This window comes from Zootoca vivipara, chromosome 7 (assembly GCF_963506605.1).
Source record: "Zootoca vivipara chromosome 7, rZooViv1.1, whole genome shotgun sequence".
Classification (NCBI taxonomy): domain Eukaryota; kingdom Metazoa; phylum Chordata; class Lepidosauria; order Squamata; family Lacertidae; genus Zootoca; species Zootoca vivipara.
In genome coordinates, this window is record NC_083282.1 from 3116045 (window position 1) to 3143248 (window position 27204).

General features: G+C 47.3%; 1 protein-coding gene across 3 annotated transcripts; it reads right to left on the reverse strand.

The window, feature by feature from the left end:
- LOC118089249 (dimethylaniline monooxygenase [N-oxide-forming] 4) lies at window positions 1-27204 on the reverse strand. Of its 3 annotated transcripts, none has more exons than XM_060276556.1 (8): window positions 26984-27204; window positions 25846-26034; window positions 20026-20188; window positions 12099-12241; window positions 10383-10582; window positions 6372-6724; window positions 4569-4641; window positions 1-713 (listed from the first exon to the last, which is right to left on the reverse strand). In XM_060276556.1, the coding sequence occupies exons 1-8, from the start codon at window positions 27113-27115 to the stop codon at window positions 329-331; spliced, it is 1638 nt and encodes a 545-aa protein (XP_060132539.1). In that variant the 5' UTR covers window positions 27116-27204; the 3' UTR covers window positions 1-328. The 3 variants fall into 3 exon arrangements, with proteins under 3 accessions (XP_060132539.1, XP_060132540.1, XP_060132538.1); XM_060276557.1 differs by lacking the exon at window positions 26984-27204 and adding an exon at window positions 26708-26752 and having other exon boundaries at window positions 2-713; window positions 6372-6727; XM_060276555.1 differs by having other exon boundaries at window positions 3-713; window positions 6372-6727.

Consider the following 27204-nt stretch of genomic DNA (forward strand, 5'->3'; position numbering starts at 1 on the left):
CGGGGCCTCACCTCACCCCCCCCCCCAGCTATGATCCTGTGTGGGCCCCACATTGGGAACCATGGCAGTAAACCATTCTCGGACTACACTGTTACAACACAGAGATCACCCTCACAACTAAACAATAATTGGAAAATAAAGACTTCACATTTATCCAGTCAAACTACATGCTAAGTTTATAATATCATTTCCCCAAGCCTACGGCACCCACAAAATACAAGAACAGCCTCACTCGCTGTACATGGGTCATGATTCATTTTTCAAAACTGGTGTGACGAGGCATTGTGAACTTAAACCACTAAACGTGAAACAAATTTAATACACTCCATCACTTTGTTCTTGGTAGCCACGCAGGAGGTAGGTATTTAAGAATGATCCAGGTGGCCCCCAGAAATGTGGGCAGGGCAAGGGCTTTAAGCCAGTGGGAAACTGTAGCAGGTTGGGGAGAGTCTTCTATGACCCGTGTCTTCAGGGGCTTGAGAACTCGGTCCCACTGGGTCAGGATTGCACCTCTGGCTTCCCCCCACTTTCCAGGTCCAGTCAGGCGGTACTGATAAGAAGTGCAGGGGCCAAATAAAACCATCCAGGCTAGTTTGGGGTCTGATAGGAAAAGCAATGGCACATTGGGCTTCACGCCCAAGCAAGCAGCAATTTCATCCATGTAGGAGACGAAACTCGTCTTGGTTTTGTCTTTCTTGCTGGAAAGAATACCCCTAAAGTGGAAAAGAAATTGGAAGAATGTCAAACTTCTAAGGCCCAGTAAGCACAATTCACCTGTTTTGTAGCCCCCGCCCCTGCCCCCCCCCAGGTGACTGTAGTACTATTCCGTCTGATCACAGGAGCCTTCAAGATACACGGGGGGGGGGCTGGGTGTGTGCATGGACCAGCTCCACCCCCTTGTATCCTGCGCACCAGGCAGGCCCTCTTCTCTCCTCCGACGCTTGCTTGTTTAGTGTAGAGGCTGGAGGCCGTTTGAAGCCTCCTCAAGACTGGGAACTCCGATAATGTTGTTGCTGTTGTTGTTGTTGTTGTTGTTGTTGTTGTTGTTGTTGTTGTTATGTGAAGTTTCTGATTGCACAAAGGCAAATGTGGTTAGAAGCCCCTTTTAGACAAACCCAGGAATGTTAGGGGCAGAGGAAGCAGGGCCCAGTGTTATGGGGTGCTGGAGGTGAGGGCAACATGCCGGAGAACTTTACTTGTCATTTTTTCTAGTAGTTAGGCTGAGAGGAGCAACTTGCCCATTGCCTTGATGGCTGAGGAAATGATTTGAACCTAGGTGCTCACCAACAAATTTCAACAGCCTAGCATTATGCCAAGTATTTCCCAATTTGACCTTTATCTCAAAAATAGCAATTTTAGAGGGCTGTTTTTTCCAGCCGATGCTGTTGCTTCAGTGACTGGTATCTCTCTTTCCTTATCATTTCTTCTCTAGTTATCCTAGTCAATCAGAGACCACTGCTAAATGTAATCATGCTGGGATGCGATGGAGCTAATCAAATACAGTGGTGCCTCACTAGACGAATTTAATTCGTTCCACAGGTCTTTTCTTATAACGAAAAATTCGTCTAGCGAATCCCATAGGAATGCATTGAAATTTTTTTGAAATTTTTTTGCCCATAGGAACACATTAATTGAATTTCAATGCATTCCTATGGGAAACCGCGATTCGCTAGACCAGCGTTTCTCAACCGCTGTTCCGCGGCACACTAGTGTGCCGCGAGACGCTGGCTGGTGTGCCGCGACGTGCGGCGACGAGAAGGGCGATTTGCATTGTCACGTGCCTGGCGGCCGCCAATAAACAACACTGACCCGCCAGAAAGGAAGCCGGCCGGGTCACGTGACAATGCAAATCGCCCTTCTCGTCACCGCACGTCGTGGCAAAATTTAGACAAACTAAACTAAAATTTAGACAAACTTAAAGAAGCTGGCTGGATGAGCTCAACCTGAAACTTGCTGAGCAAAGGATTGTGCTGGCAGAGAAATCAGCGGCCTGTGAAGCCTTATTACAGGAGATTGCAACCAACACAGCAATTGGCAAGTGTTTCTTACAGTCATAATTATATAGTCAATATAGGGCGGCACAGAGTTAAAAATTTTAACTTTTTTAATGGTGGTGTGCCTCGTTATTTTTTTCATGGAACAAGTGTGCCTTGGCCCAAAAAAGGTTGAGAAACACTGCGCTAGATGAATTTTTCGTAAAACGCATTCGTCTAGCGAGGCAACCTCCGCTAGAAAAAACCTTTCGTTAAGCAGAAATTTTGTTAAGCAGGGCATCCGTTAAGCGAGGCACCACTGTATGCTGCTGCTAGCATAGAATAAAAAAAGGGTGAAAACAATGGTCCACCAATTTATTGAATTCGTTTCTAATTCAATGGGGTAAGTAAAGCCCATTAGAGGAGGGGCAATGCTGAAGCCCCTGGCTTGCTTTTGATGAAGCTTTTTTTTACCTCCCTCTATTGGTTCTGCAGTATTCCAGCTGCTCACCCAGTAAGCTTCATGGCCTCTCAAGTCCTAGTGCAACACTCTAACCACTACAGCACACTGCCTCCCTGCTTCTGCTATGAGGCAGCTACATAAATTAAGAAGGTATAAATATGGGGAAAGGAAACGTCACTTGGAGAAGGATCTGAAAGATTTCCCTTGAAGCTTGAATTTGTTTCATTCTGGATTGTTTTATTTGATGCTTTAATGTGTTGTAAACTGCTTTGAGATTTTTTTCCTTAAAATATAAAGTGGTATCGAAATGAAATTATTATTATTATTAGTAGTAGTAGTAGTGGTAGTAGTAAACCCCTATGATAAGAAAACCAGGGGTGGATCTAGACACAGAGGGGGGAAACGCTATAAGTAAGTCAGAAATTAGGTCATTATAACAAAAGAAAGAAATCTCTATGGAAAACCGTGTTTTACAATTTTCTGCTCTCTGGTGCCATCTGGTGTTGTATGTTTATAGCATCTTCAAATCACTGTATCTTTACTAATGTCTTCTTCTTCTCTGGCGATCACTCATAGCCGAGTAAGATTGTCTTCCATAAACAGCTGAGTCCCAGGTCATTCCTTATTAACAAAGCAGCAAATACTCAGAATATTGCTCAGAAGTATACAGGGCTGCCCAGACTGTCCCAGTGGCCCAGTTTGTGAGGGTGCAGCTTGAATGCCTTTCTGATATATGTCTGAACAGCAAATGAACTTCTTCCTGTTTGATGCCAAATGAAGTTCACTCACTGCATTAGGTTCAGCATCTGGGTTCAGGTGAGAAGTCTGGTCATCTGTTTCTTGGAATGGAATCCCCAGTTTATCTTATTGATAATGCTGCCTTTCCCCCATTTCTCACCCACAACATTTTAGCATCAAGGAATCAAAAAGGGAAAGGGAAAGGGAGACCAGTTGTACAATCTGCTCGTTTTTCTCATCTTGCTCCTCATAAAAACATTACTGCTCCTTATGGCCAAATCAGGCACAAGGATGATAATGATGACCATGTATTTTCTGCTCAGTGGCTGGACAAAGACTGGGAATTCAAGTGTGGTGGAAACTCTTCTTTAACCACATGATGGCACTATTTTCATGGATGAAAAACTTCTAGAGAGCAGCCAATCAGAGCAGGAGCAGCAAAAGGGACGAAGTGAAAGAGGTCTCTTTAATCACCTGAAGGTTTCTAAAAATTTAATCCATGTTGTATGGGACCTTAGCATGTTGTTTCTGAAAATGGGTAAATGGGGTAGCAGCAAATATCTGGGGAGGGAGGTGCCTGATATCCTTCACTACTCTTTGAAGTCATCTCTGAACCTCCCAAAAGCATGAGCAAAGCTTTTTCTTCTTTTCTGCCATAAAATCTCAGTTCTGTTTTTTTATTCACAGACATATCAGCAAATTCAGGTGGTGCAGTTAAAGTTGATTGGGAAACAAACCAGTCTCTCTCCACTCCCAAAATCAAGTCATTGTTTTAAGGTGTGCCATTCTTAGATTTGGTTGGATTTGCAAGTTAAAGTGTTCATTATGTGCATATTGCCTCTGATGTGTTATGGATCCAAAAAATGGACTATGACATAGAGAAACATGAACAGCTTAAGAACAACACAGCAGGCCATGGAACGTGCAATTTTAGGAATATCATTAAAAGGTAGAAAAATTAGTAATTGGATACAACAAAAATCAAAAGTTATGGATGTAGTGGAAAAGGCCTTGAAGTGGATATATGCAGGACATTTGGCAAGAGGCCAATGGAATAAAGCAAAGTTAATTTGGAGACTCTATAATTTTAAAAGTCCAAGGGGATGACCACCTTTGTGGTCCACTTGCCTTTCCTCCACTCTTTCCAGGCCTGCAAAAACCTGCTCTTTAAAGCTCAATCAGAGCAAACAGCAACCCATGGAAAACCCAAATTGATGTTTGCCCCGATTCAGCTTTAAAGAGCTGGTTTTCATGGGGGGGGGAGGAAAACGCTTGCACACAGAGCCTTAAGGCATGGAGCTTTGTGTAGGAAAAGCACAGCAAAAGGTAAGTGTGGATAAGCCCTGAATGATTACAGTAATACAACATGCACAATAATATATAGCATTTCATACTTTTTAAGAAGTGTGTTCTTCCTTTTAGCAACTTCATTGATCATTCTGCTCATTGGAGGGAGCTCACTTGACCCTGAGTATGAGAAAGAAAATGGCAAATATGAACTTTTGTATTTCAGCCAATAAAAGGAAAGTACACTTGCTGCTTTGATTCAAGTCAGCATGGGTTTCTGAAAAATAGGTCATGTCAGACTAATCTGATCTCATTTTTTGACAGAGTCACAAGCTTGGTAGATGAAGGGAACGCTGTGGATGTAGCCTATCTTGATTTCAGCAAGGCCTTTGACAAGGTGCCCCATGATACAGTATTGTTGGAAAGAAGATAGTAAAATGCGGGCTAGACAATGCTGTCATTCAGTGGATTTGTAACTGGCTGACTGACCGAACCCAAAGGGTGCTCATCAATGACTCCTCTTCATCCTGGAGAGAAGTGACTAGTGGGGTGCCACAGGGTTCTGTCTTGGGCCCAGTCTTATTCAACATCTTTATCAATGACTTGGATGATGGGCTTGAGGGCATCCTGAGCAAGTTTACAGATGACACCAAATTGGGAGGGGTGGCTAATGCCCCAGAGGACAGGATCACACTTTAGAATGACCTTAACAGATTAGAGAACTGGGCCAAAGCAAACAAGATGAATTTTAACAGGGAGAAATGTAAAGTACTACACTTGGGCAAAAAAAAAATGAAAGGCACAAATACAGGATGGGTGACACCTGGCTTGAGAGCAGCACATGTGAAAAGGATCTAGGAGTCTTGGTAGACCACAACCTTGACATGAGTCAGCAGTGTGATGCAGCAGCTAAAAAAGCCAATGCAATTCTGGGCTGCATCAATAGGAGTATAGCATCTAGATCAAGAGAAGTAATAGTACCACTGTTCTGGTCAGACCTCACCTGGAGTACTGTGTCCAGTTCTGGGCACCACAGTTCAAGAAGGATACTGACAAGCTGGAACGTGTCCAGAAGAGGGCAACCAAAATGGTCAAAGGCCTGGAAACGATGCCTTATGAGGAACGGCTTAGGGAGCTAGGTATGTTTAGCCTGGAGAAGAGAAGGTTAAGGGGTGATATGATAGCCATGTTCAAATATATAAAAGGATGTCATATATAAGAGGGTGAAAGGTTGTTTTCTGCTACTCCAGAGAAGTGGACACGGATCAATGGATTCAAGCTACAAGAAAGAAGATTCCACCTAAACATTAGGAAGAACTTCCTGACAGTAAGAGCTGTTCGACAGTGGAATTTGCTGCCAAGGAATGTGGTGGAGTCTCCTTCTTTGGAGGTCTTTAAGCGGAGGCTTGACAGTCATCTGCCAGGAAAGCTTTTATAGTGTTTCCTGCTTGGCAGGGGGTTGGACTGGATGGCCCTTGTGGTCTTTTCCAACTCTATGATTCTATGATTCTAAGTGTGACTAGCCCAAGGTCACCCAGCAGCTGCATGTGGAGGAGTGGAGACGCGAACCCGGTTCACCAGATTATGAGTCCACTGCTCTTAACCACTACACCACACTGGCTCTCCTTGGTTCAACCCAGCAGGGCTCTTGTGTGTTTTTTAGTTTTTAATCTGGCACACATGAAACTATTTAAAGGCCAAATTACCCAAATTAATCATATGTTTACCCCATCCTTATGCAAAGCAGGAGTGGTGCATGATCTGATGTTAGCATCAACAGGTCACAGGGTAGGAGGAGTGCCAACTATTTCCTCTCCTTCCTACCTTGTTACAATTGCTGTTTCATTAAATGTTGTTGTGCTTCCCCTTGGTGTAAACTGGAAACTGACAATAAAATTATTCATTCATACCATTAAATACCCTTGTGATCCAACGTGCCTGAAGTTCCACTGCTGGCAGAATGGCTCCAGTTACTGCTACAAAGCCAACAAAAGCCAATGTGGGCTTTTCTAGGTGAGGAGGAAAGATCTGCTTATACAGAGATGTGCTGCTCCTGCAGGCATCACGGAGAGACTCTTCCAGAAAGGGAAATGTGGCAGAGTAGCCAGTTGCAAAGATGACTGTGTCTATATTCTCTTCTACTGTTTCATCTTCAAAGATGGCAGAGGTGTCTGTAAACCTCTTCACATTTGGCTTTACCATCACAGCTCCACAGAGGATACAGCTAGGCAGCTCATCGTTCAAAATTAAAGATGTCCATGAACTGCTAAATAGAGGAAAGTGGAAAGAAACACCATTAGTCCATATGTGACTACCAGCTACGTATCCCTCTTTACCAAGGTCAATTCCTACTACACCACTGAGAGATGATAGGCATGCCTGTTAAATATGTTGTTGGTGTGTACAAGAATTCTTCTGGTTTCCTCCCTAACCCTGACCTTTACAAGTTGAATCTCACATACCCTCCAACATTTCTCCAAAGCAGGGGTTCCCAACAAAATTTTCTCGAGGACCCCTCATCGAGCCGCTATTGTGACAAGGACCCCCATTAATTCCTAATCCTGAAATTAAAAAGTGAGAGCCAAATTAAGAGTCTTTTTATATTTTATATTTATACATTTTTTACAGTTCTTCTTCATCTGTAGGCCTTTGTCGTTTTAACGAACCACTTTTTAACCAACGGTCCATTTTTAACTATGCGAACTGTAGCTTCCGCGAAAAACAACGCTTTGTTTACAAACTCTACTGTTTTGCAAAGAGGCAGCGCGCGCCAGGGAGGAGGGAGTGGAATGGAGAAGAAAGGGTACCTGCGCAGTAGCGCACAAATGAAGGCGACGCGCGCAAAGCACCTTGGGGAGGTGAGCGTTAGTAGAATGCGCGCGCTGCCTCTTTGCAAAACAGTAGAGTTTGTAAAGCGCCACCTAACGGCATACAGCAGAACTACTGCCTCTATCTAATTCTAGTTTTGCGCTAGACTCTGCTCATGCAGGAAGCGGCCAAAACAAAAAATCTGTTATCATACGAAATATATTTAATATATTTTTTATTCTAATAGCATCTTGCGGACCCCTCTGGCATAGCTCGCGGACCCCTGGGGGTCCGCGGACCACCTGTTGGGGACCACTGCTCCAAAGAAAATAGGGACATCCTAAGGAAAAGTGTGACATTCTGGGATCCAATCAGAAACCAGGATGGCTTCTCTAAATCAGGGACATCTCTGGGAAATAGGGACACTTGGAGGGTCTGATCTCTGAGGAAGAAGGAGCGGATGCATGGAATTTATTTATTTCTTTGTTAGAGTTGCATATCGCCCTTTATCTGAAGATATCAGGGCGGCTCACAGCATAAAAATACAAAATGAGAACACAAAATATGTAATAAAACAAAATAAACCAATACCCCCCCCCCAACACATTATCTAATCAGCTCAAAGCCTGGTTATGGCAAGCCAGAGGGACATTGCTGCTGCCATGAGTGGGGAAGAAAGACCTGCTCCCTACTGCAAGGTCCATTTCCACCTGGCCTGGAGGGCGGGGCCACACTTACCCTGAACAGCTCAAAGAGCAGGCATCCCCAAACTCCGGCCCTCCAGATGTTTTGGACTACAATTCCCATCTTCCCCAACCACTGGTCCTGTTAGCTAGGGATCATGGGAGTTGTAGGCCAAAACATCTGGAGGGCCGCAGTTTGGGGATGCCTGTCCTAAACCCTCTTTGTCACCTTTGGCTCCTGGGAAGCCAGAGGGACATTGCTGGAACAACTTGGGTAGGAGCCATTTGGCTAAAATGTTTTAAAATATTTCAAATGGTTTTAATTTTGGGTCCTCTGTTTGGGTTGGGGTTGGTTAAATGTTTAGTTGGGGTTGGCAGTTATTTTAATTTGGGCATAACTATAAACTATTGTTATTGTTGTTATTATTATTATAGATTAATGTTTTCACCTGCCGCCGCCTCAAGGTATATGATGAAGCCGCCAGGCAATTGGGTGGAAGAGGTGAATGCCCATGGTCGATAAATTCCCATAAAACTCCCTGAAATGGTGGGAGCTCTTGGCAGCCAGCCAAGCTGAGGTCAGCGTCTATTTGGGCTTTTGACAGCATCTTGTTCCATTGCTCAGCCTACTGAGATTTAAGTGTAAGCGTTTATGTTAATTAGCTGTATAAGATAGTGTTTCTTGTTTTCTTACCTTCTGAGCCATTTTTATCTGTGTAATTATTTGAAGTTTTTCTCTCTTGTATAGTTTTGTTTCTGTAAAGTGTGTGTATGATTTTATGAAATTTGTTCTGGTCTAAGAATCATAGAATCATAGAGTTGGAAGAGACCACAAGGGCCACCCAGTCCAACCCCCTGCCAAGCAGGAAAGACCATCAAAGCATTCTGGACATATGCCTGTCAAGCCTCTGCTTAAAGACCTCCAAAGAAGGAGACTCCACCACACTCCTTGGTAGCAAATTCCACTGCCGAACAGCTCTTACTGTCAGGAAGTTCTTCCTAATGTTGAGGTGGAATCTTCTTTCTTGTAGTTTGAATCCATTGCTCTGGAGCAGCAGAAAACAACCTTTCTTCCTCCTCTAAGGTCCTGGACCCTTTAATTTTAGCCACGCCTTTCGGAGCAAGGGTCGTCCACCACAGCAGGTATCCTTATTTGGGATTTGATTGTTCAGTAGAGGCAGGTGCTGCCAGACCACCACCTTCCCCAGTTACCATAAATATTTTCATAGTAAAACTGCCTGACACTTTTTGTTAAATGTTGCTTGTGAAGCACTTTACATTCTACCTCTTCAACTCACTGTTGGACTTTCCTTGGAATGATACTTGCTGGAAATAAGGGACTGGTAAGCACTCTTTGGTACCTTCGTGAGAACATGGACCTCTGCATACCTTTGTCACGCCTTACAAGAAGCCACTGGTTCTCCTTTCGCACTGGTTCTAATGCTCAGTCTATATGCTTCAATGCTTTAGAGACGAAAGTTCAGCAAAGCTTCGTATGACAAGAATCACACTCTAGGGCAGACATGTCCAAAGTCCATTTTGGGGGCCCACCGGTCGGTTTAATCCGGCCCCTGTGGAAGTTTATTTTCTGGGGTAAAATCCTTAAAAAACACCTCAATAACTTCAATCCTAAAAAAAGGTCAACAAATTTGGTTGGCCCTCATGACCCTTCACTTCATCAAATCTGGCCCTCTTTGGAAAAAAGTTGCAGCGCTGGGGTTGCAGCGCTCATCTTGCTCTATAGGCCGAGGGAGCTGGCATTTGTCCGCAGACAGCTTCCGGGTCATGTGGCCAGCATGACAAAGCTGCTTCTGGCGAACCAGAGCAGCGCACGGAAACGCTGTTTACCTTCCCGCCAGAGCAGTACCTATTTATCTACTTGCACTTTGATGTGCTTTCGAACTGCTAGGTGGGCAGGAGCAGGGACCGAGCAACAGGAGCTCACCCCATTGCAGGGATTCAAACCGCTGACCTGATCAGCAAGCCCTAGACTCTGTGGTTTAACCCACAGCGCCACCTGGGTCCCATATGACAAACTTAGTTGGTCTCTAAGGTGCTACTGGAAGGAATTTTTTTTATTTTGTTTCGACTACGTCAGACCAACACGGCTACCTACCTGTAACTGGTAGATACCTAGTTACTGTGCACTGTTCCAGTTACAGTGAGCTTTCAGCAAAATGATCTTCTTTGTAGAAGTAGCTCATAGAAACAAGAAGTGAGCTCCTTGACAATATGTATGTGCCTTGACAACTGTAGCTAGTGATGCTGAAGAAGAGAAATTTGCTCAAAAAGCATTGGGAAATGAACCCCCCCCCCCTAGATACTGTCCACCCATTGAGGTTAATTACTACTTAAGAATGCTAGTCTCAGAAACTTCAGTCTCTGTAAGCAGGCCATTCTTGTTTGCACATTCTTAATTCGGAAGATTACCTTTTAACAGGGATCAAGCCATAGTTCTCATGGTTAAACCATTGATTGAACTTCTTTGCCCTTAGCTTGTTTATGGTGCCTTCTGGAAGCAGCTTTTCAATTAACCCATTAAAGTGAGTTGTCCAGGCCATGTCAACGGGCCAGCCAGCTTCTGAAACACGACTTAGCACCCAGGCTCCACTTCTGGTGCTGAGGAAGACCTGAAGAGGATTCAAAGTGAAGAAGCAGATGATTTGAGAGCATGTGAGAACTGGTCTGATGGAGTGGCAACGAGGCCAAGGACCAAAGGTTGGCCAGCTCCTTTTGATATTGCTCACACAATATCATTATCTTAATAGCAAAAGTAACTCCTCAGGAAATAGCAATGAGCTGATGAGGTAGCAGACCAAGATCATACCAAGAGCCATTCCATATGTCCTTTGCATTGTGCATTCATGAGTATTTGTGCTCATAATAGTATTGGGGCAGTTATATCTGATCCTGCTTTCAATACTGTTTGTTCCTGAAGAAGTTTCAGGGCGGACACCACATTTCCAATCAGTGCATGATGTCCTGTAATTTCCTGCTGAAATCCTTCAACTTTTTATACCACAAATGTTGAAATGCAGATGCCCCCCTAGAGGGCAATAATGCAGCAACATTGGGGAAGCATCGCAGAACTAAAAGTGGAATGGGGTGCAGACTAGGGAATGCAACAAATGGACTCTCTACAGACCCCTCAAAGTGGAAGAAGCACCAGAGAGCTGGGGAGAGGCTCGAAGGCCACCTTTCTCCTCTTAGCTACCCCACCAATAAAAATCAAGCCAAGAGCACGTTCCATCTGGCCTCTGTGTGGAGAAGCATCACATCTGGTGTTTCCTGACATGATACTTAAGGTCAGTGGTGGAAGCAGTACCAGAGTGCGGAAGATCATGTCCCACCACCAAGACCCTTCCAGAGTTTAGTATGAATTGCATCCTCTGCTGTAAAAGCTGATCAACATCCCATACCCTTTTAAAATGTGGCTCTTTTGCAGGAGGTATTATTGGGTTATTCTTTTTATTTTTATTTTATATACTGATATATTTTTATGTGAACCGCCCTGATACCTTCGGGTATAGGGCAGTATATAAATTCAATAATAATAATAATAATAATAATCTGCCTTGAGGATCATTTAGATCAGCCTCCCCCAACCTGGTGACCTCCAGCCAACATTTGCACCCTACAATAAAATCACATGGCTCCCCACAAAGGATCCTGGGAACTGTAGCTTGCACACCATGGTTGGCTGTGAAGCACGGTGGCTAAGAGATGGGAACCGTCATGAATCAAGGAGTCCTAAGTTTAAATCTTGCCTTTACCATGAACCCACTTAAGCAAGCTGCTTCTTTCAACCTCAACACACCAAATCCCATTTGTAACATGGGAATAATAATAATGATCTACCTTACAAGGCTGTTAGTTAGTTCCCGACCCCATAAAATTTCTACAGCACTTGATTGTAAAAACCACCACCACCCTCAAAGCAGTTTACAAAAACACTAAGGCAACAAAATTACTGGTAGAAATAATTAAAAACCACTTTAAAAGGCTGTTGTAAGGGCTAAACTTGAAAGCACTCTATCAATATGTTATTCTTCTATTATTATTGCTCCAGGGTGATGATGTGATTGTATCTCCCACTCAAGACTGAAATAACCTCAGCACTTATTTCTCCATAAAGGATGGTGGTACCTTTGCAGCCGTGCGGCTGATCTCAGTCGCAAGGTCCCCTCCAGTGTTGCCAGCACCAACTACAAGGACGTTTTGCCCTTCAAACCCTTTTTGATCTCTGTATTCCCAGCTATGTAAGTAGCGACCTTTGAAGTTTTCAATCCCTGAGGGAAAAAAAGAGGAAATGCTTTAATACCCTTATTTCACAAGGGATTTCCCACTGGATAATAGGTCTCTTAGCTGCTGCTCAGCACAGTGCCGGATGTATACAGGTTTCTTATGATATCCATGTATCAAAGTGAAATATACTCGGAGTCGAGAGTGAATTTCATGCTCTTTATTCAGCTCATATTCATCAAGGAGAAGAAGAGAAGACGAATGGCTCTTTTCCCAAAACCATCTGCTTATATACATTATTTACACAATGGGCCTTGCGTGATTGGCTACTTCAGGGCTACACCTGTGGGCCAATTATATTGTGGATTGACTTCTGCCTGCAGCCTGATTGGCTGCTCCTACAGGCCAATCAGGTAGCAGATTCACTTCTGCCAGCCGCCTGATTGGCTGCTCCAGCAGGCCAATCAGGTTGCGGATTCACTTCCACCTGGAGTTGGATTGGGTAGCTCCCGCTGATTCTGAATCCTATTGTTCTAGGATTCAGCTCAGTACATAACACCCCTCCCCTCTAAGTTCCAGTCCTGCCCGGGAAGTTGCATTCGTAGTCCCCAAGGTCTGCTGGCCGCCTCCGTGTGCGTTGTGGCCTGGGGTGTTCCTTGGTCAGGGGTTCTGGTTCTGGCTCGTGTTCCGAGGCTGCTGGCTGTGCCGGGGCTGTCTGGTCTGGCGCCACTGAACCACTAGGTTGTGACTCTGGTTCCGGTGTCCTTCCAGCCTCGGGGCGCCCCTCTGTGCCTACTGCTTCTGCTTCCCCTGCCCACCCCTCTCGCTCTACAGGCCTCACTGCCCTGCTGTCCCCTTGGGACCCCTCTGTCCCGCTCTCCTCCCGGGTTCCTCCTGGGAATCGTCGCCGTAGCTGGTCGCAGTGGCGGCGCCAACATTGCCCCCCTTCTGTTAGTACCTCGTACGACACGGGACCGGTCACCTTGGTGACTGTGGCGGGTACCCATGCTGGGCCTGCCCCAAAATTCTTTGCATACACTGGGTCCTGGGCCACAAATGTCCGGGGGTTCCTGCCTTTCCCCACCACTACCTCATCCTGAGCTCTGTCGGGGTGAAGTCGGTCCAGTCTAGTTGCAAGGCGCCGGCCCATGAGTAGTTCAGCTGGGCTCCGGCCCGTCGTTGTGCTTGGGGTGCTGTGCTGTGCTAGAAGAAATGCGGCAAGGCGGTATTCCCAGTCCCCTTGTGTTATGCGGCGGAGGCTGTCCTTGGTGGTCCGCACCATGCGCTCCGCTTGGCCATTGGTGGCAGGGTGGAATGGTGCTGAGCGGATGTGGCGGATGGCGTTCTGCGCTGTGAAGGTCTGGAACTCCTCTGACGTGAATGCGGTTCCATTGTCCGAGACGAGGGTGTCAGGGAGCCCGTGGGTTGCAAACAGCTTACGTAGTACCCGGATGGCTGCCGCCGTAGAAGTGGACGGTACCAGTGCGACCTCCAGCCATTTGGTGTAGGAATCCACCACTATGAAGAATGTTTTTCCCTGGAAGGGGCCAGCGAAGTCCACGTGCAAGCGTGACCATGGATGTCGGGCGGACTCCCAGGGCTGGACTGGGGCCCTTGGGGGATCCGGGCGGGATTCTTGGCAGGTCTGGCAGTGTTGGACCCAGGCCTCTATCTCTCTGTCAATCCCCGGCCACCACACATAACTCCTGGCAAGGGCCTTCATCCTCACTGGGCTTCCGGGTTCAGCGCCAGCGTCGATCGGCGGGGTTTCGTCTCGTCTCCGAGACGGCCCGTCTCTGCTAGGAGTGGGGAGGGCAGCGAGAGCAACGCTGCGCCCCTTAGAACCTCGGGAAGGGCGTCCCGAGGGCAATTTGCTCGGCACAGACCCAATCCGGACTCCCCAACTCTTCGGTTAGCTCTAATAAGAGCTCCGGAGCGAGGAGGGTAGAAGTCGCGGGGGCCATTTTGAGCGGCAACGTTATTCTAGCAGGGAGAAGCTTCAAGCCGAAGGCGGAGAGCGCTGGATTCTTCCGAAAATAAAACGATTGGAAAAGACTGTAAGTAACCTCACGATTTGGATTATAAAACAATTTGGTCTGGGAAGAGGGGAGAAAAGAGGAAGCCACCCCCCCCCCCACGGCAACAAAGAGACAGTAAATAGAAACCCGAAGCCATAAACAGAAGATTTGTAATTCAAAAGGATCCCTCAAAGGCATCAAAGAGAATATCCCCTTTGATGCAGGGTGAAAAGGGGAGAGAGACTGTGGTTTATGACTGCCCTGCAGCAATGAGGTAAAGCCTAAGAAAAACCTTTCTTTCCCTCGGGAGCCGGCAGCCTAGGCAATTCAGTGAGTTGATCAGGATTTATAAGTCAAATTTTACTTCACTTTGTGTTTCTGGACTTTGTGGAATTTCTTTTTTGGCTTAAGTGCTTGTGAAATGTGAGTTCGAACTTTATTGTTAACAAGACTTGAAGAATGCAGCCAGCTTGTTAAAATGGAGTCGAGAAAATAAACTGTGATCATATTCCACCCCACGTGATAAGTTTTGACCTTGGCAGGACTGAAATATGTCAACAAAAAAGTGTTCCCCTGAGTTCCAGCGGTCTGTTTTGACCTTAATGTGGGAAACAAGAATAGAGTTATGTCAAGAGGAGACACGACGACAGGAGTTACAGCAGAAATTTCAGGAGGTGATGGCGGAATATGATTTTCTAGGAGATGAAGCTTTTGACACTGAAAAAGAGCAATGTGAGAATGACAATGATGGGGAAGGAAAAGATGAAGATGAGGACTGTGATGATTCAACACAAAATGAAACACACCATGAAAAAAATGATGACTCTACTCTACAAAAAGTTGGATGGAGTGCCCTGCCTTTGAGGGGGGCACGATTGGTATTATTGGAACTCCAGAACGCCCACAGGGAAGAAGGAAAAAATATGCAGAGAAGAGAAGAAATTCAGGGGTCCTGTATGGTGACCTGGATGGCAAGAGACTGTAAACAGGGGGTGGGGTGAAGGGAAAGTGATGTTGTGATTATAAGGATGGATTAACAGGTTTATAACTGGTCTGCTGATTTTGGAATTTGCTGGATTGGGGGGGGTGGAGCCGGTAATCGGGGATGTAAGGTTAAATTGAGAATAGTTATAGTTTTAAAAGTGAATGGATTTTGGAAAATGTGAAAATATGGAGGCTTATAGAGGGAGAAAAAAAAAAATTAGGCACGGGAAGAGAAAATGGGAGTTTGAATTTTCAGTGATTTGAATATTAGATGAAAATGTTAACAATTGATTTATAAGTTGTATAAGATACAAAGGTGTATTTTTATAAAGTAAGAAACTGTTGCAGATGATAAAAAAGGGATGAAAACCGGGGAAGGGGGGGAGGGGAAGCCCATAAAATATGGTTTTTCAACTATGAATGCAAGAAAAATTTTTCTGTTTTGTATTGTTTTTTTCTTTTTCTTTTTTTTCTTCGCCCTTTCTTTTTCCCCTTTTTTTCCTATATCTATTTTTCTCTTTTTTTGGTATAACAATAGATGGTTGGATGGATGTCCTCCTGCGTACTGCCCTGGTTTGCTGGAGCTCCCTGGTGGCAGGGGGGAGCTTTGGGGTCAGGGGAGGGGGAGGAGGACAGAAATCCAAGCATAAAATGGACCATTTCTGACTGTTCACAAACATGGGATACTTCTGTGGCAGGGGAGGACCCATGTGGGTGGGTAGGAAGGAGGTGGAAAAGGGGTTTAAGTATGTACCGTTTTTTTGTTTTTTTGTATTTTGTAAAATTAATAAAAAGTATGTTAAAAAAAAAAAAGGGCCTTCATCCTCACTACCCCTGGGTGTGTCTCGTGTAGGGCTGTGAGGACCCTTTTGCGGAGGGGCTGGGGAACAACAACCCTGCTTCCCCATAACAGGCACCCCTTGTGGGCCGACAGTTCATGTTTGCGGTTTGTGTAGCCAGCGAATTCTGGCCCGGGGCTGCTGCTGGGCCATCCTCGCCACACCCAGTCCAGGACCCGGGAGATGACCCTATCTTTTGTGGAATGGTGCGCAACTTCTTGTGCCTGAATGGGTCGGTCGGGAAGCAGCTCCAGGGTCATAACCTCTTGCGCAGGCGCTGGGTCGGGGCCTGTTTCTGGTAGTGGTAGCCTGCTGAGGGCATCTGCGTGGCCCATCGCCTTCCCAGGGCGGTGGATTAGTGCATACTGGTAGCCGGCAAGGAAAATTGACCACCTGAGGACACGTGGAGACAACACTTGGGGGGTCTACTTCTCGGGGGCAAACAGGCCAAGCAACGGCTTGTGGTCAGTCACTATGGTAAAGGGCCGCCCGTACAAGAAATCATGGAATTTTGTTACGCCCTTCACGATTGCCAGACCCTCCTTGTCAATCTGTGAGTAGTTTCGTTCGGCTGCAGCAAGCGTCTGGGAGAAGTATGCCACCGGCACCTCTCTTCCATCCGGGAGTTGGTGTCCCAGGACAGCACCGATGCCATAGGGAGAGGCGTCGCATGCCAGCACCACTGGCAGCCTCTCGTCGAAGTGTGCCAAGACCGAGTTTGAGACGAGCAAGTCCTTGACTGCCTGGAATGCGGCCCTTTGTCGCTGGCCCCACACCCAAGGGGCCCTTTTATCTAGGAGTCTGTGTAGGGGCTCCGCTACCGCTGCCTTATGGGGAAGGAAGGCATGGTAAAAGTTCAATAGTCCCAAGAATGACTGAAGTTCGGGCTTGCTCTTGGGCGCTGGGGCCTCACAAATGGCCCGTACCTTGTCACCGGTTGGATGGACCCCTTCTGCGTCCACCTTAAATCCCAGAAAGTCCACCTGCGGCACTCCCAGTAAACACTTTTCCCGCTTCACCTTGAGGCCCGCCGTCTGGAAACGGTGCAGGACGGAGCGGAGGCGGTCCTCAAATTCCTCTGGTGTGGGCCCGGCGATCAGTACATCATCGAAGAAGGGGGTGACGCCAGGAATCCCTTTAAGGAGAGAGTCCATTAGATTCTGGAATATGCCTGGTGCCACGCTAACGCCAAATTGCAGCCGCTTTACTCTGAATGCCCCTCTGTGCGTCACAATCGTCTGAGCCTCTGCTGTGGCTTCGTCCACAGGCAACTGTTGATACGCTTGGGCCAAGTCCAGTTTGCCAAAGATTTTTGACCCAGCCAGGGTGGCGAGGACATGGCTGACCACTGGCACTGGGTATGCATGGGCCGTGAGAGCCTTGTTTATGGTGCATTTGTAGTCTGCACAGATGCGGACCGAACCGTTAGGCTTGACGGGTGTGACAATTGGAGTTTCCCAGGGGGCGTTGGGCACCGGCTCCAGCACTCCTTGCTCCACGAGCCGGTCCAATTCCTCGTCTATGCGGGGTTTCAGGGCGAACGGGACCCGGCGGGCCTTGTGCCTGATGGGTCGTACAGCGGGGTCTAGCTGTAGGGCAATGGGGGGTCCTGTATATCGTCCCAATGCCCCATCGAAAACCCCTGGAAACTCTTTGCATATGGCGTCCACGTCCACTTGTAAGCTAGTGCGGTTCACCCCAGTAACGGCTAGCCCCAGAGGTCCAAACCATGCCAGTCCCGTCGGTGAGGTCTTCGTGGTAGACCCTCGGTTGGGATGGCGGGGCCGGTCGTGCCTCTTGCGTTGACCTCTCGGCGGCTTCGGTTGCCAGGGCTTCCTCCAGAGCAATCTGGAACGTGAGGTCTTTTTTGGCGTAGAGGCGTCGTTGCAACATCTCGTCCCTCAGGCCACCGACGAGGCGGTCACGAAGCATGTTCTCCAACTCTGAGAAGTTGCATAACCGGGCGGCTTGGCGGAGGGAGGTCACAAACCCAGTTATGGTTTCCCCCGGGGCTTGCCGCTTTGCGTAGAAGGCATTTCGGCAAGCTACCACCGAGGGCTGTGGTGAAAAGTGCTCCTTCAGCCGTTCCATTATTGTTTTGTAAGAGACGGTAGCGACATCTCTAGGTGCAAGGAGAGCCCGGGCGATTTCAAACGTCTCCTCTCCACAAACGCTGAAGAATGTCGCCCTCTTCATGGCATCGTTGGTGACTTCTTTCGCTTGCAGGAGGAAGTTGAAACGGGCGGCGTACCCTTCCCAGTCTCCTGATGCTGGTTTGAATGGCAAGAAGCTGCTGTCGGTTGCCATTCTGGGTTCCTTGGGTCCTGGAGCTGAAGCCTGGATGCACGGTGCGATGCAGCGGTGCAGCAGGTGGCGGTGCTGCGGTGCAGTGCGTGGTGGCGGTCAGCTCAGCAGGATCCCATCCTCGTCGCCAGTGAAATATACTCGGAGTCGAGAGTGAATTTCATGCTCTTTATTCAGCTCATATTCATCAAGGAGAAGAAGAGAAGACGAATGGCTCTTTTCCCAAAACCATCTGCTTATATACATTATTTACACAATGGGCCTTGCGTGATTGGCTACTTCAGGGCTACACCTGTGGGCCAATTATATTGTGGATTGACTTCTGCCTGCAGCCTGATTGGCTGCTCCTACAGGCCAATCAGGTAGCAGATTCACTTCTGCCAGCCGCCTGATTGGCTGCTCCAGCAGGCCAATCAGGTTGCGGATTCACTTCCACCTGGAGTTGGATTGGGTAGCTCCCGCTGATTCTGAATCCTATTGTTCTAGGATTCAGCTCAGTACATAACACAAAGGCTGTCAGCCGAGAGAGCTAAGGGGAAACTCCGAGGCAAGATACCATCTGAATCCAACTATTGGGCTGATTGGACAAGGACTCAAGGAGATTGTCAAACTCTTATAGAGGATTAAAAAATAATAATCCATGGTCTGTCAACAGCTATCATCCATAAAAGCTAAACGGATCCTTCATGTTCAGATGCAGTATATCTCAGAGGCTGGGGATTAAAAAAAAGTTAGGAAGGCCTTTAAGCTCATGCCCTGTTTGTGTGAGTTTTTCAGAGATATTTAGATGTCCTCTGTTGGAAACAGTAGAAACATTTTCAAATTTACCAGCAGAAACATCAAATCTTCTCAGATGTAAAGGGCAGTCTTAATTCAAATGGCAACTTTCTCCTTGCAATTGTAATTACCAGCTGCTTGTGATTATTTCATTAGGGCTTGTGTGGGAGACATAGCTGCCAAGTTATCCCTTTTTTTAAGGGATTTTCCATTATGCTGAATAGGCTTCCTCGTGAGAAAAGGGAAAACTTGGCAGCTATGGTGGGAGAACTTCCCTGTTGATTATGCCCTGTGGGTCAGGTGTGCCTTCTGTTCTGCCACCCTTAAAGGTAAAGGGACCCCTGACCGTTAGGTCCAGTCGCGGACAACTCTGAGGTTGCGGCGCTCATCTCGCTTTACTGGCCGAGGGAGCCGGCATACAGCTTTCGGGTCATGTGGTCAGCATGACAAAGCCGCTTCTGGCAAACCAGAGCAGCACACGGAAACACCGTTTACCTTCTCGTTTACCTTCCCACTTTATCTACTTGCACTTTGACATGCTTTCGAACTGCTAGGTTGGCAGGAGCAGGGACCGAGCAATGGGAGCTCACCCCATCGTGGGGATTCGAACCACTAACCTGATCAGCAAGCCCTAGGCTCTGTGGTTTAACCCACAGCACCACCTGCATCCCTTCGGCCACTCTTAATGGACTTCAATTCCACTGCCTGATGACAGGCCAACCTCTGGTACCAGTCAGACATGGCACTGTAACACTTTTCTATCAATGATTTAAGAGAAAAGTTTCACGGTACGGTTAATTCCTTGGACTGAAGGTACCAGATATTCTGAGATTTTAGTACACATCTCTTTTTTTCTGAGGAGAGAGTGCTAGCTTATGTGTTGTTTCAGGTAATGCATTCAAAACACACCTGGGAAAGAATCCAATGGAAGATTGATCTCTGCATATTGGCCACTGCAAACCATTACGCCATCAAAGATTTCTGATGTCTGCTGCCCATGAGTCTCCGTCTCAACCACCCATTGACCAGTGGCTGTGAAATGGGGGTGTTTTCTGATGCTGCATACGGTGGTCTTGTAAAAGCAAAAGCAAAAAAACAAAAAAAGAAGAAAGCAACTCAAATTATGCATGCTAGGCTTGTCCACACTTTTGCCTGTTCTGTGCCTAGAAAGTGCACAGGTCAAAGTGGTTTTCCTCTTGAACTATGCTGTTGTGATAGCTTGCACGGCATTAAATCCCTAACAGATAATTACATATGAAGGAAGGGTGGGGAGAGCAGTCAATGATTTGAAGTTCTAGATTTCAATGTGCAACTGTACCTATGTCATAATTTTTGTAAAAATGAGAAAATTAAAAAAAGAAAATAGGGTGCAAAAAAATCTGTTTTATGTAAGGACAGAATCAAGAAAAGAACTGTAGAGTTGGAAGGGATAAATGAGATACTGTATATAGAAACCAAAAATAAATAATAAATAAACAATGAGTTATCCAAAATGTTTATTATTTCTAAAGGCACCAGGCAAGGATGTCTGCTATCACAGCTTCTCTTCACTACAATACTGGAAACATTATTTAAAGCAATTAGAGTAGAGTTACCAGACGTCCCGAGACAAATCCCATCCCCGGAATGTCCCCGGATTTCATCTAACACAGCAGCGGCAGTCTCAGCAGCTGGCTCTGGAGTCTGGCTGGCTTCAGGAGCTGCTCGGAAGTCCCTATATCAGTGATGGCGAACCTATGACACACGTGTCAGACGTGACACGCAGAGCCCTCACTGCTGGCACACACCCCATCGGCCCATTCGCGCTGTTGTTGTTGGTTTCCCCCCCCCCATTTGTTCTCCCGCTCCTCCTACAGCTTGTCTCCGCTAGAGCTTGTCTCCGCTGTTAGAACCCGGATCCTTTTGTTGTTGTTGTTGTTGTTGTTGCTGGTAACCAGAGATTGTTTTTTAACCCTTTCTGTGCTGTTTTTTTCCCCTGGAGCTTTGGCAGACTATGATTGGGTGTAACAGCGTTCGTTTTTTAACCCGTTCTGTGCTGGATTTTCTGGCGCTTTGGCAGACTATGTCGGTGCTGCGTGTTAGTTCCAGCGAAGGTATTATTCGTCATTTATTTCTGTTCTCTTTCCCCCCCCCCAAAAAAAAAACAAAGCAACTTTTTCACCCCCCAAAAAAACCTCCAAAACAGCTCCCCCCCAAAAGCTCAACAACTCTGGGCACTTTGTGATAAATAAGGGTTTTTTGGTTTGGTTTGGTTAAATAATTAGCTTTTGGTTTATTAAATACAGTTATATATTACAACTAGTGGTTTTCAGCCCGTTCAATAACGGGCGCTAGAATCCTGGGGTTCGGAGAAGCGCTTGCGCAGCGCGTCTCCGAACCCTGGGACCTGTCCTTGCTGTCGATGGCAGGGGGACAGGAACGGAGGAGGAGAAAGCGCTGCTTTCTCCTGCTCCGTTCCTCTCCCGCAGCCGCCGACAGGAAGCAGACATCCCAGGGTTCAGAGAAGCGCTTGCGCAGCGCTTCTCCGAACCCTGGGACCTGTCCTTGCTGTCGACGGCAGGGGGACAGGAACGGAGGAGGAGAAAGCGCTGCTTTCTCCTCCTCCGTTTCTCTCCCGCAGCCGCCGACAGGAAGCAGACATCCCAGGGTTCGGAGAAGCGCTTGCGCAGCGCTTCTCCGAACCCTGGGACCTGTCCTTGCTGTCGGCGGCAGGGGGACAGGAACGGAGGAGGAGAAAGCGCTGCTTTCTCCTCCTCCGTTCCTCTCCCGCAGCCGCCGACAGGAAGCAGACATCCCAGGGTTCGGAGAAGCGCTTGCGCAGCGCTTCTCCGAACCCTGGGACCTGTCCTTGCTGTCGGCGGCAGGGGGACAGGAACGGAGGAGGAGAAAGCGCTGCTTTCTCCTCCTCCGTTTCTCTCCCGCAGCCGCCGACAGGAAGCAGACATCCCAGGGTTCGGAGAAGCGCTTGCGCAGCGCTTCTCCGAACCCTGGGACCTGTCCTTGCTGTCGGCGGCAGGGGACAGGAACGGAGGAGGAGAAAGCGCTGCTTTCTCCTCCTCCGTTCCTCTCCCGCAGCCGCCGACAGGAAGCAGACATCCCAGGGTTCGGAGAAGCGCTTGCGCAGCGCTTCTCCGAACCCTGGGACCTGTCCTTGCTGTCGGCGGCAGGGGGACAGGAACGGAGGAGGAGAAAGCGCTGCTTTCTCCTCCTCCGTTTCTCTCCCGCAGCCGCCGACAGGAAGCAGACATCCCAGGGTTCGGAGAAGCGCTTGCGCAGCGCTTCTCCGAACCCTGGGACCTGTCCTTGCTGTCGGCGGCAGGGGACAGGAACGGAGGAGGAGAAAGCGCTGCTTTCTCCTCCTCCGTTCCTCTCCCGCAGCCGCCGACAGGAAGCAGACATCCCAGGGTTCGGAGAAGCGCTTGCGCAGCGCTTCTCCGAACCCTGGGACCTGTCCTTGCTGTCGGCGGCAGGGGGACAGGAACGGAGGAGGAGAAAGCGCTGCTTTCTCCTCCTCCGTTTCTCTCCCGCAGCCGCCGACAGGAAGCAGACATCCCAGGGTTCGGAGAAGCGCTTGCGCAGCGCTTCTCCGAACCCTGGGACCTGTCCTTGCTGTCGGCGGCAGGGGACAGGAACGGAGGAGGAGAAAGCGCTGCTTTCTCCTCCTCCGTTCCTCTCCCGCAGCCGCCGACAGGAAGCAGACATCCCAGGGTTCGGAGAAGCGCTTGCGCAGCGCTTCTCCGAACCCTGGGACCTGTCCTTGCTGTCGGCGGCAGGGGGACAGGAACGGAGGAGGAGAAAGCGCTGCTTTCTCCTCCTCCGTTTCTCTCCCGCAGCCGCCGACAGGAAGCAGACATCCCAGGGTTCGGAGAAGCGCTTGCGCAGCGCTTCTCCGAACCCTGGGACCTGTCCTTGCTGTCGGCGGCAGGGGACAGGAACGGAGGAGGAGAAAGCGCTGCTTTCTCCTCCTCCGTTCCTCTCCCGCAGCCGCCGACAGGAAGCAGACATCCCAGGGTTCGGAGAAGCGCTTGCGCAGCGCTTCTCCGAACCCTGGGACCTGTCCTTGCTGTCGGCGGCAGGGGGACAGGAACGGAGGAGGAGAAAGCGCTGCTTTCTCCTCCTCCGTTTCTCTCCCGCAGCCGCCGACAGGAAGGACGCGCGCACTCTCCCCCCCCCGCCTCCTCCAACCGCCGCTCCTCACGGCCAGGGAGGGTTGTGAGGAGGCCTTCGCCGGCCTCCACCCTCGCTTTCCTGACGTGCCCTGCAGTGAGGCGGTGTCCGGCGGGAGCGGCGGTTGGAGGAGGCAGAGTGGGGGGAGAGTGCGCGCAGCGCGCAGTCTCTGCTGTCCAATCCCTGTATCCCTGGGGCACATGCGCAGTGACCCAGGGACACACGGGACAGCTTGGACGCAGGGACATCTTGGACATTATTATATAGGATTATACATTTTTGTTATTTGAACTATAAATATTGCGAAATTATGGTTTTTTTTTTCTCGAAGTGACACACCACCCGAGATATGCTTGGTTTTATGGCAAATTTTGACACACCAAGCTCAAAAGGTTGCCCATCACTGCCCTATATGATGGTGGTGCAGGGGCTCTAAGATGCAGCTTCCGGGCTGCCTCCACCTTCCCTGACCCCAGCTGTTAAGGGAGGCTTCACGCTGCCTACCAGAGCTTGTGTGCAAGCAGGAGGGGGCAGGGATCTCTCAGTTAGGCAGTGTGAAGCCTCCCTTCCCAGCTGAGGGATCTCCGCCCCCTCCTGCTTGCACGCAAGTAGGAGTTGGAATGGGGCTGCTCCGATGGGAAGGGAGGCATTGCGTTGCCCGAGCCTCACCTCTGCCCCGCTCACTCTCGGCCTTCCTTCTCAGCCTTCCATGCCTGACCCACCACCACCGCTTCCCCATCACCACCACCACTGAAGAACCAACAACTCAGGGGCTGCCCAGGCTCATGGAGAAAGGAGGTAGAAGCCTCAGAGGAAGGGGAAATGTGGCGGTTGAGGTCAAGGTGGAGGCCGACCCTTTGCCACCGCCATCGCTGCAGCATCAACGTCCCAAACGTGTAGTATTTATTTATTTAAAGTGTCCGCGGATTCATTGAAAAAAATCTGGTAACCTTAATTTAGAGAGGGGTCAAAAATAAAAGGAGTTAGGTTGGGCAGAGATCTTACAAATTAAAGGTTTTTGCTGATGATTAACGACAGAAAACCCAACAGAAAGTACAATAGAAACATTGGAAAAATTAAATGAATTTGGTCAGGTATCAGGTTTTAAATTGAACAAAGATAAAAACCAAATTATTAGTGAAAAACATGGCAGAACAAGAAAGACTAGAGTTAGAAAAGATGACAGGATTAAAAATAACAAACAAAGCAAAATATCTAGGAATTTGGATTACGGCAAAGAATATAAACTCATGCAACAATACCGTAATTATACCAAAACATGGAAGGAAAGAAAAACAGAATTGGAAACTTGGAGGAGGCTAAATTTGTCCTTATGGGGAAGAATATCCACAATTAAGATGACCGTGCTGCAGAAAATGTTGTACCTCTTTCAAACAATACCAATAACAAATGGCTTAATTTGTTTGAAAGATTGGCAGAAAAACCTGGCAAGATTTATCTGGCAGGGTAAAAAGCCGAGGATTAAGTTTAAATTGTTAACGGAAGTAAAAGATAGAGGAGCGTTCGTACTGCCAGACCTCAAATTATATTACGAGGCTGTGTGTCTAGTATGGCTCAAAGAATGGATAATATTAAAAAATGACAATATACTAGACATTGAAAGCTGGGACAACAGGTTCAGCTGGCATGGTTATTTAGGATACAATAAAGTCAAAAGGCATAGAGGATTCCTTAACCATATAATAAGGAGATCGCTTTTTGCAGTATGGGAAAGAAATAAAAAACTATTAGAACCAAAAAACCCTTGGTGGTCGAGGCAATCACAGTGAAAAAGAAAAATATGGAAACTAATTGGCCGACTGATAAAGCAATAATAGAATAAGAAAATAACCAATTAAAACTTAAAAGATATGAAGAACTCAAGCAGACAGGGATGAATTGGCTACAATATTACCACCTAAATGAAATCTTTAAATCAGATTTTTAAAAAAACAGATTTGTTACAAAGATATCAGATCTAGAAAAATAATTAATATTAAATAATAGAAAGACACTATCAAAAACATATAGACTATTATTAGATTGGAATCTGAAAGATGAAGAAGTAAAGGAAGTGGAAGTATAAAAACTGCAAAGAGCTAGAGGGAAGTCAAAAGAAAGCAAATAAGGGACACAACAGAGGAACAGGAAAAACGTGAAAAGTAGAAAAATAAGGCAAATTCTGTCCAGGAACTTTGTGTATAGGTATATAAAATATGGTTTGTAGTCCAGGAATGATTTTGTGTAATGGAAAAAACGTTTGTTGTTTGTTTTTTCCTTAATTTCTTTTCTTTTCTCTTCCTTTCCTTCTCTGTCATTTTTTTTTGTGGAGCTTATATTTTTATTTTCCATTATTTATATTTGTTTTGGTTGTGGATTGTATAGTTGATTGTTTTTTATTTGTAAAATGAATAAAGCATTTTAAATTAAAAAAGAAAAGGAAGGGACCTTGAAGGTCATCTAGTCCAACCCCCTGCAATGCAGGAGGAGAGCCTTAGAACGGATGGAGCACTCTTTGGCCCTGTTCCTTGCAAAATACCTGCCTGCTAATTTCCCCCTCACCTGGAAGCGTATGTAGTCAAGAAGGTAGAAATGCTTCGCATATGCCTGGAGGTACTCGAGGAGCGCAGAGTGGCGCAGGTAGTTGGGGCAATCTTCTGGGAACGGAAAATCACTGAAGCAGGTCATTTCCTTGGAGGTATTGGTCAGAACCGATCTATAAACACCAACTCTTCCCTTTTGAGGTGTTTCCTGTGTGACAGAGCGGTTACACAGTAACTAAGATGCCAAAGTAAGCCATTTGCACTGCGAAATTACACTGGTTTCAACTAACTTCAAAGTGAGAAGGGTCATAGAATAGCGGCAGAGCATCTGCTTTGCCTACAGAAGATCACTGGGCAGAACCCTGACACCTGAGCACTGCTGCCAGTCACTGCAGACAAAGGTTCTCACTTTGTATAGAGCAGCTTCCTAGGCTCTTAATATCAACAACAAACAACAACAACAACAACAACAACAACAACAACAACAACAACAACAACAACAACAACAACAACAACAACAAACACCTGTGGGTTAGAGTTTTGACAAGACATTGATAACTTTCTGTTAGCAATCCTTGGCAATAAGGTGGGTCAACGATGCCACCAGATTCCAACTTGTTAGGACTTTGCAAAGCCAGCGTCTGCTGAAAGGAGGCACAAAACAGGATTCCTCTGATTCTGGTGGAGAACAAAAAAATGTACATGTGTTTTCATGCATTCGAAATGTGTAGCTGAATGAAGCTTGGGTGCGGGGGAGGAAGCAGGATTATGCAAACCGTTCTTGCCCCTAATTTACACATGTTCACTCAAGGTGTCAGTAGAAGTTGCTCGAGTACAACTGTTCTTTTACAGAGTTCCCAGCTGCATGGAAAGTAACTTACCTGTGCACGTTCTGTTCTGACCTTCAGATGAACGAAGGGTGGGAACTGTGCATGCAGTCCAGTTTCCCCACATGGTCAGTCTACACAGGTGGAGAGTATGAAAAGCCTAATGTCAAAACAAAATGTGGAAATCTGCTTCCACGGCAGGTTTACCACACTACTGATGTACACCTGTACCCACTTTGAAGCAAGGCCACTGTCTCTTACGTGCATACATTCCTGTAGCAGAATGCCATCACTTTCTTTAAAGCTTTAAATTGAGTTTATGCCACTTACTGTGAATTGCCAAAGTCCTCCGATGCCATCGCTCTTCTCAAAGCACGTTGGCTCCAGCCCTTCATCCAGGCAGCATTTGATGGAGGCCAGTCCACTCACACCTGCTCCAACAATTGCCACTCTTTGCACCATGGCCCAGTCTGGTGTCAGGAAAGAAAGTTCTCGGCACACGAGAAAGTTAGTTAACAAGTTATTTCTTCAGCATACAAGAAAAGTGCAAA

Coding starts and splice junctions, on each gene's coding strand:
- LOC118089249 (XM_060276555.1), bottom strand. CDS start 27,115: ATGGTGCAAAGAGTGGCAATTGTTGGAGCAGGTGTGAGTGGACTGGCC. Junction 12,242..20,025: donor TCCATTGGATTCTTTCCCAG/GTGTGTTTTGAA, acceptor TTTTTCCCTCAG/GGATTGAAAACTTCAAAGGT. Junction 10,583..12,098: donor TCAGCCGCACGGCTGCAAAG/GTACCACCATCC, acceptor AATCCTCTTCAG/GTCTTCCTCAGCACCAGAAG.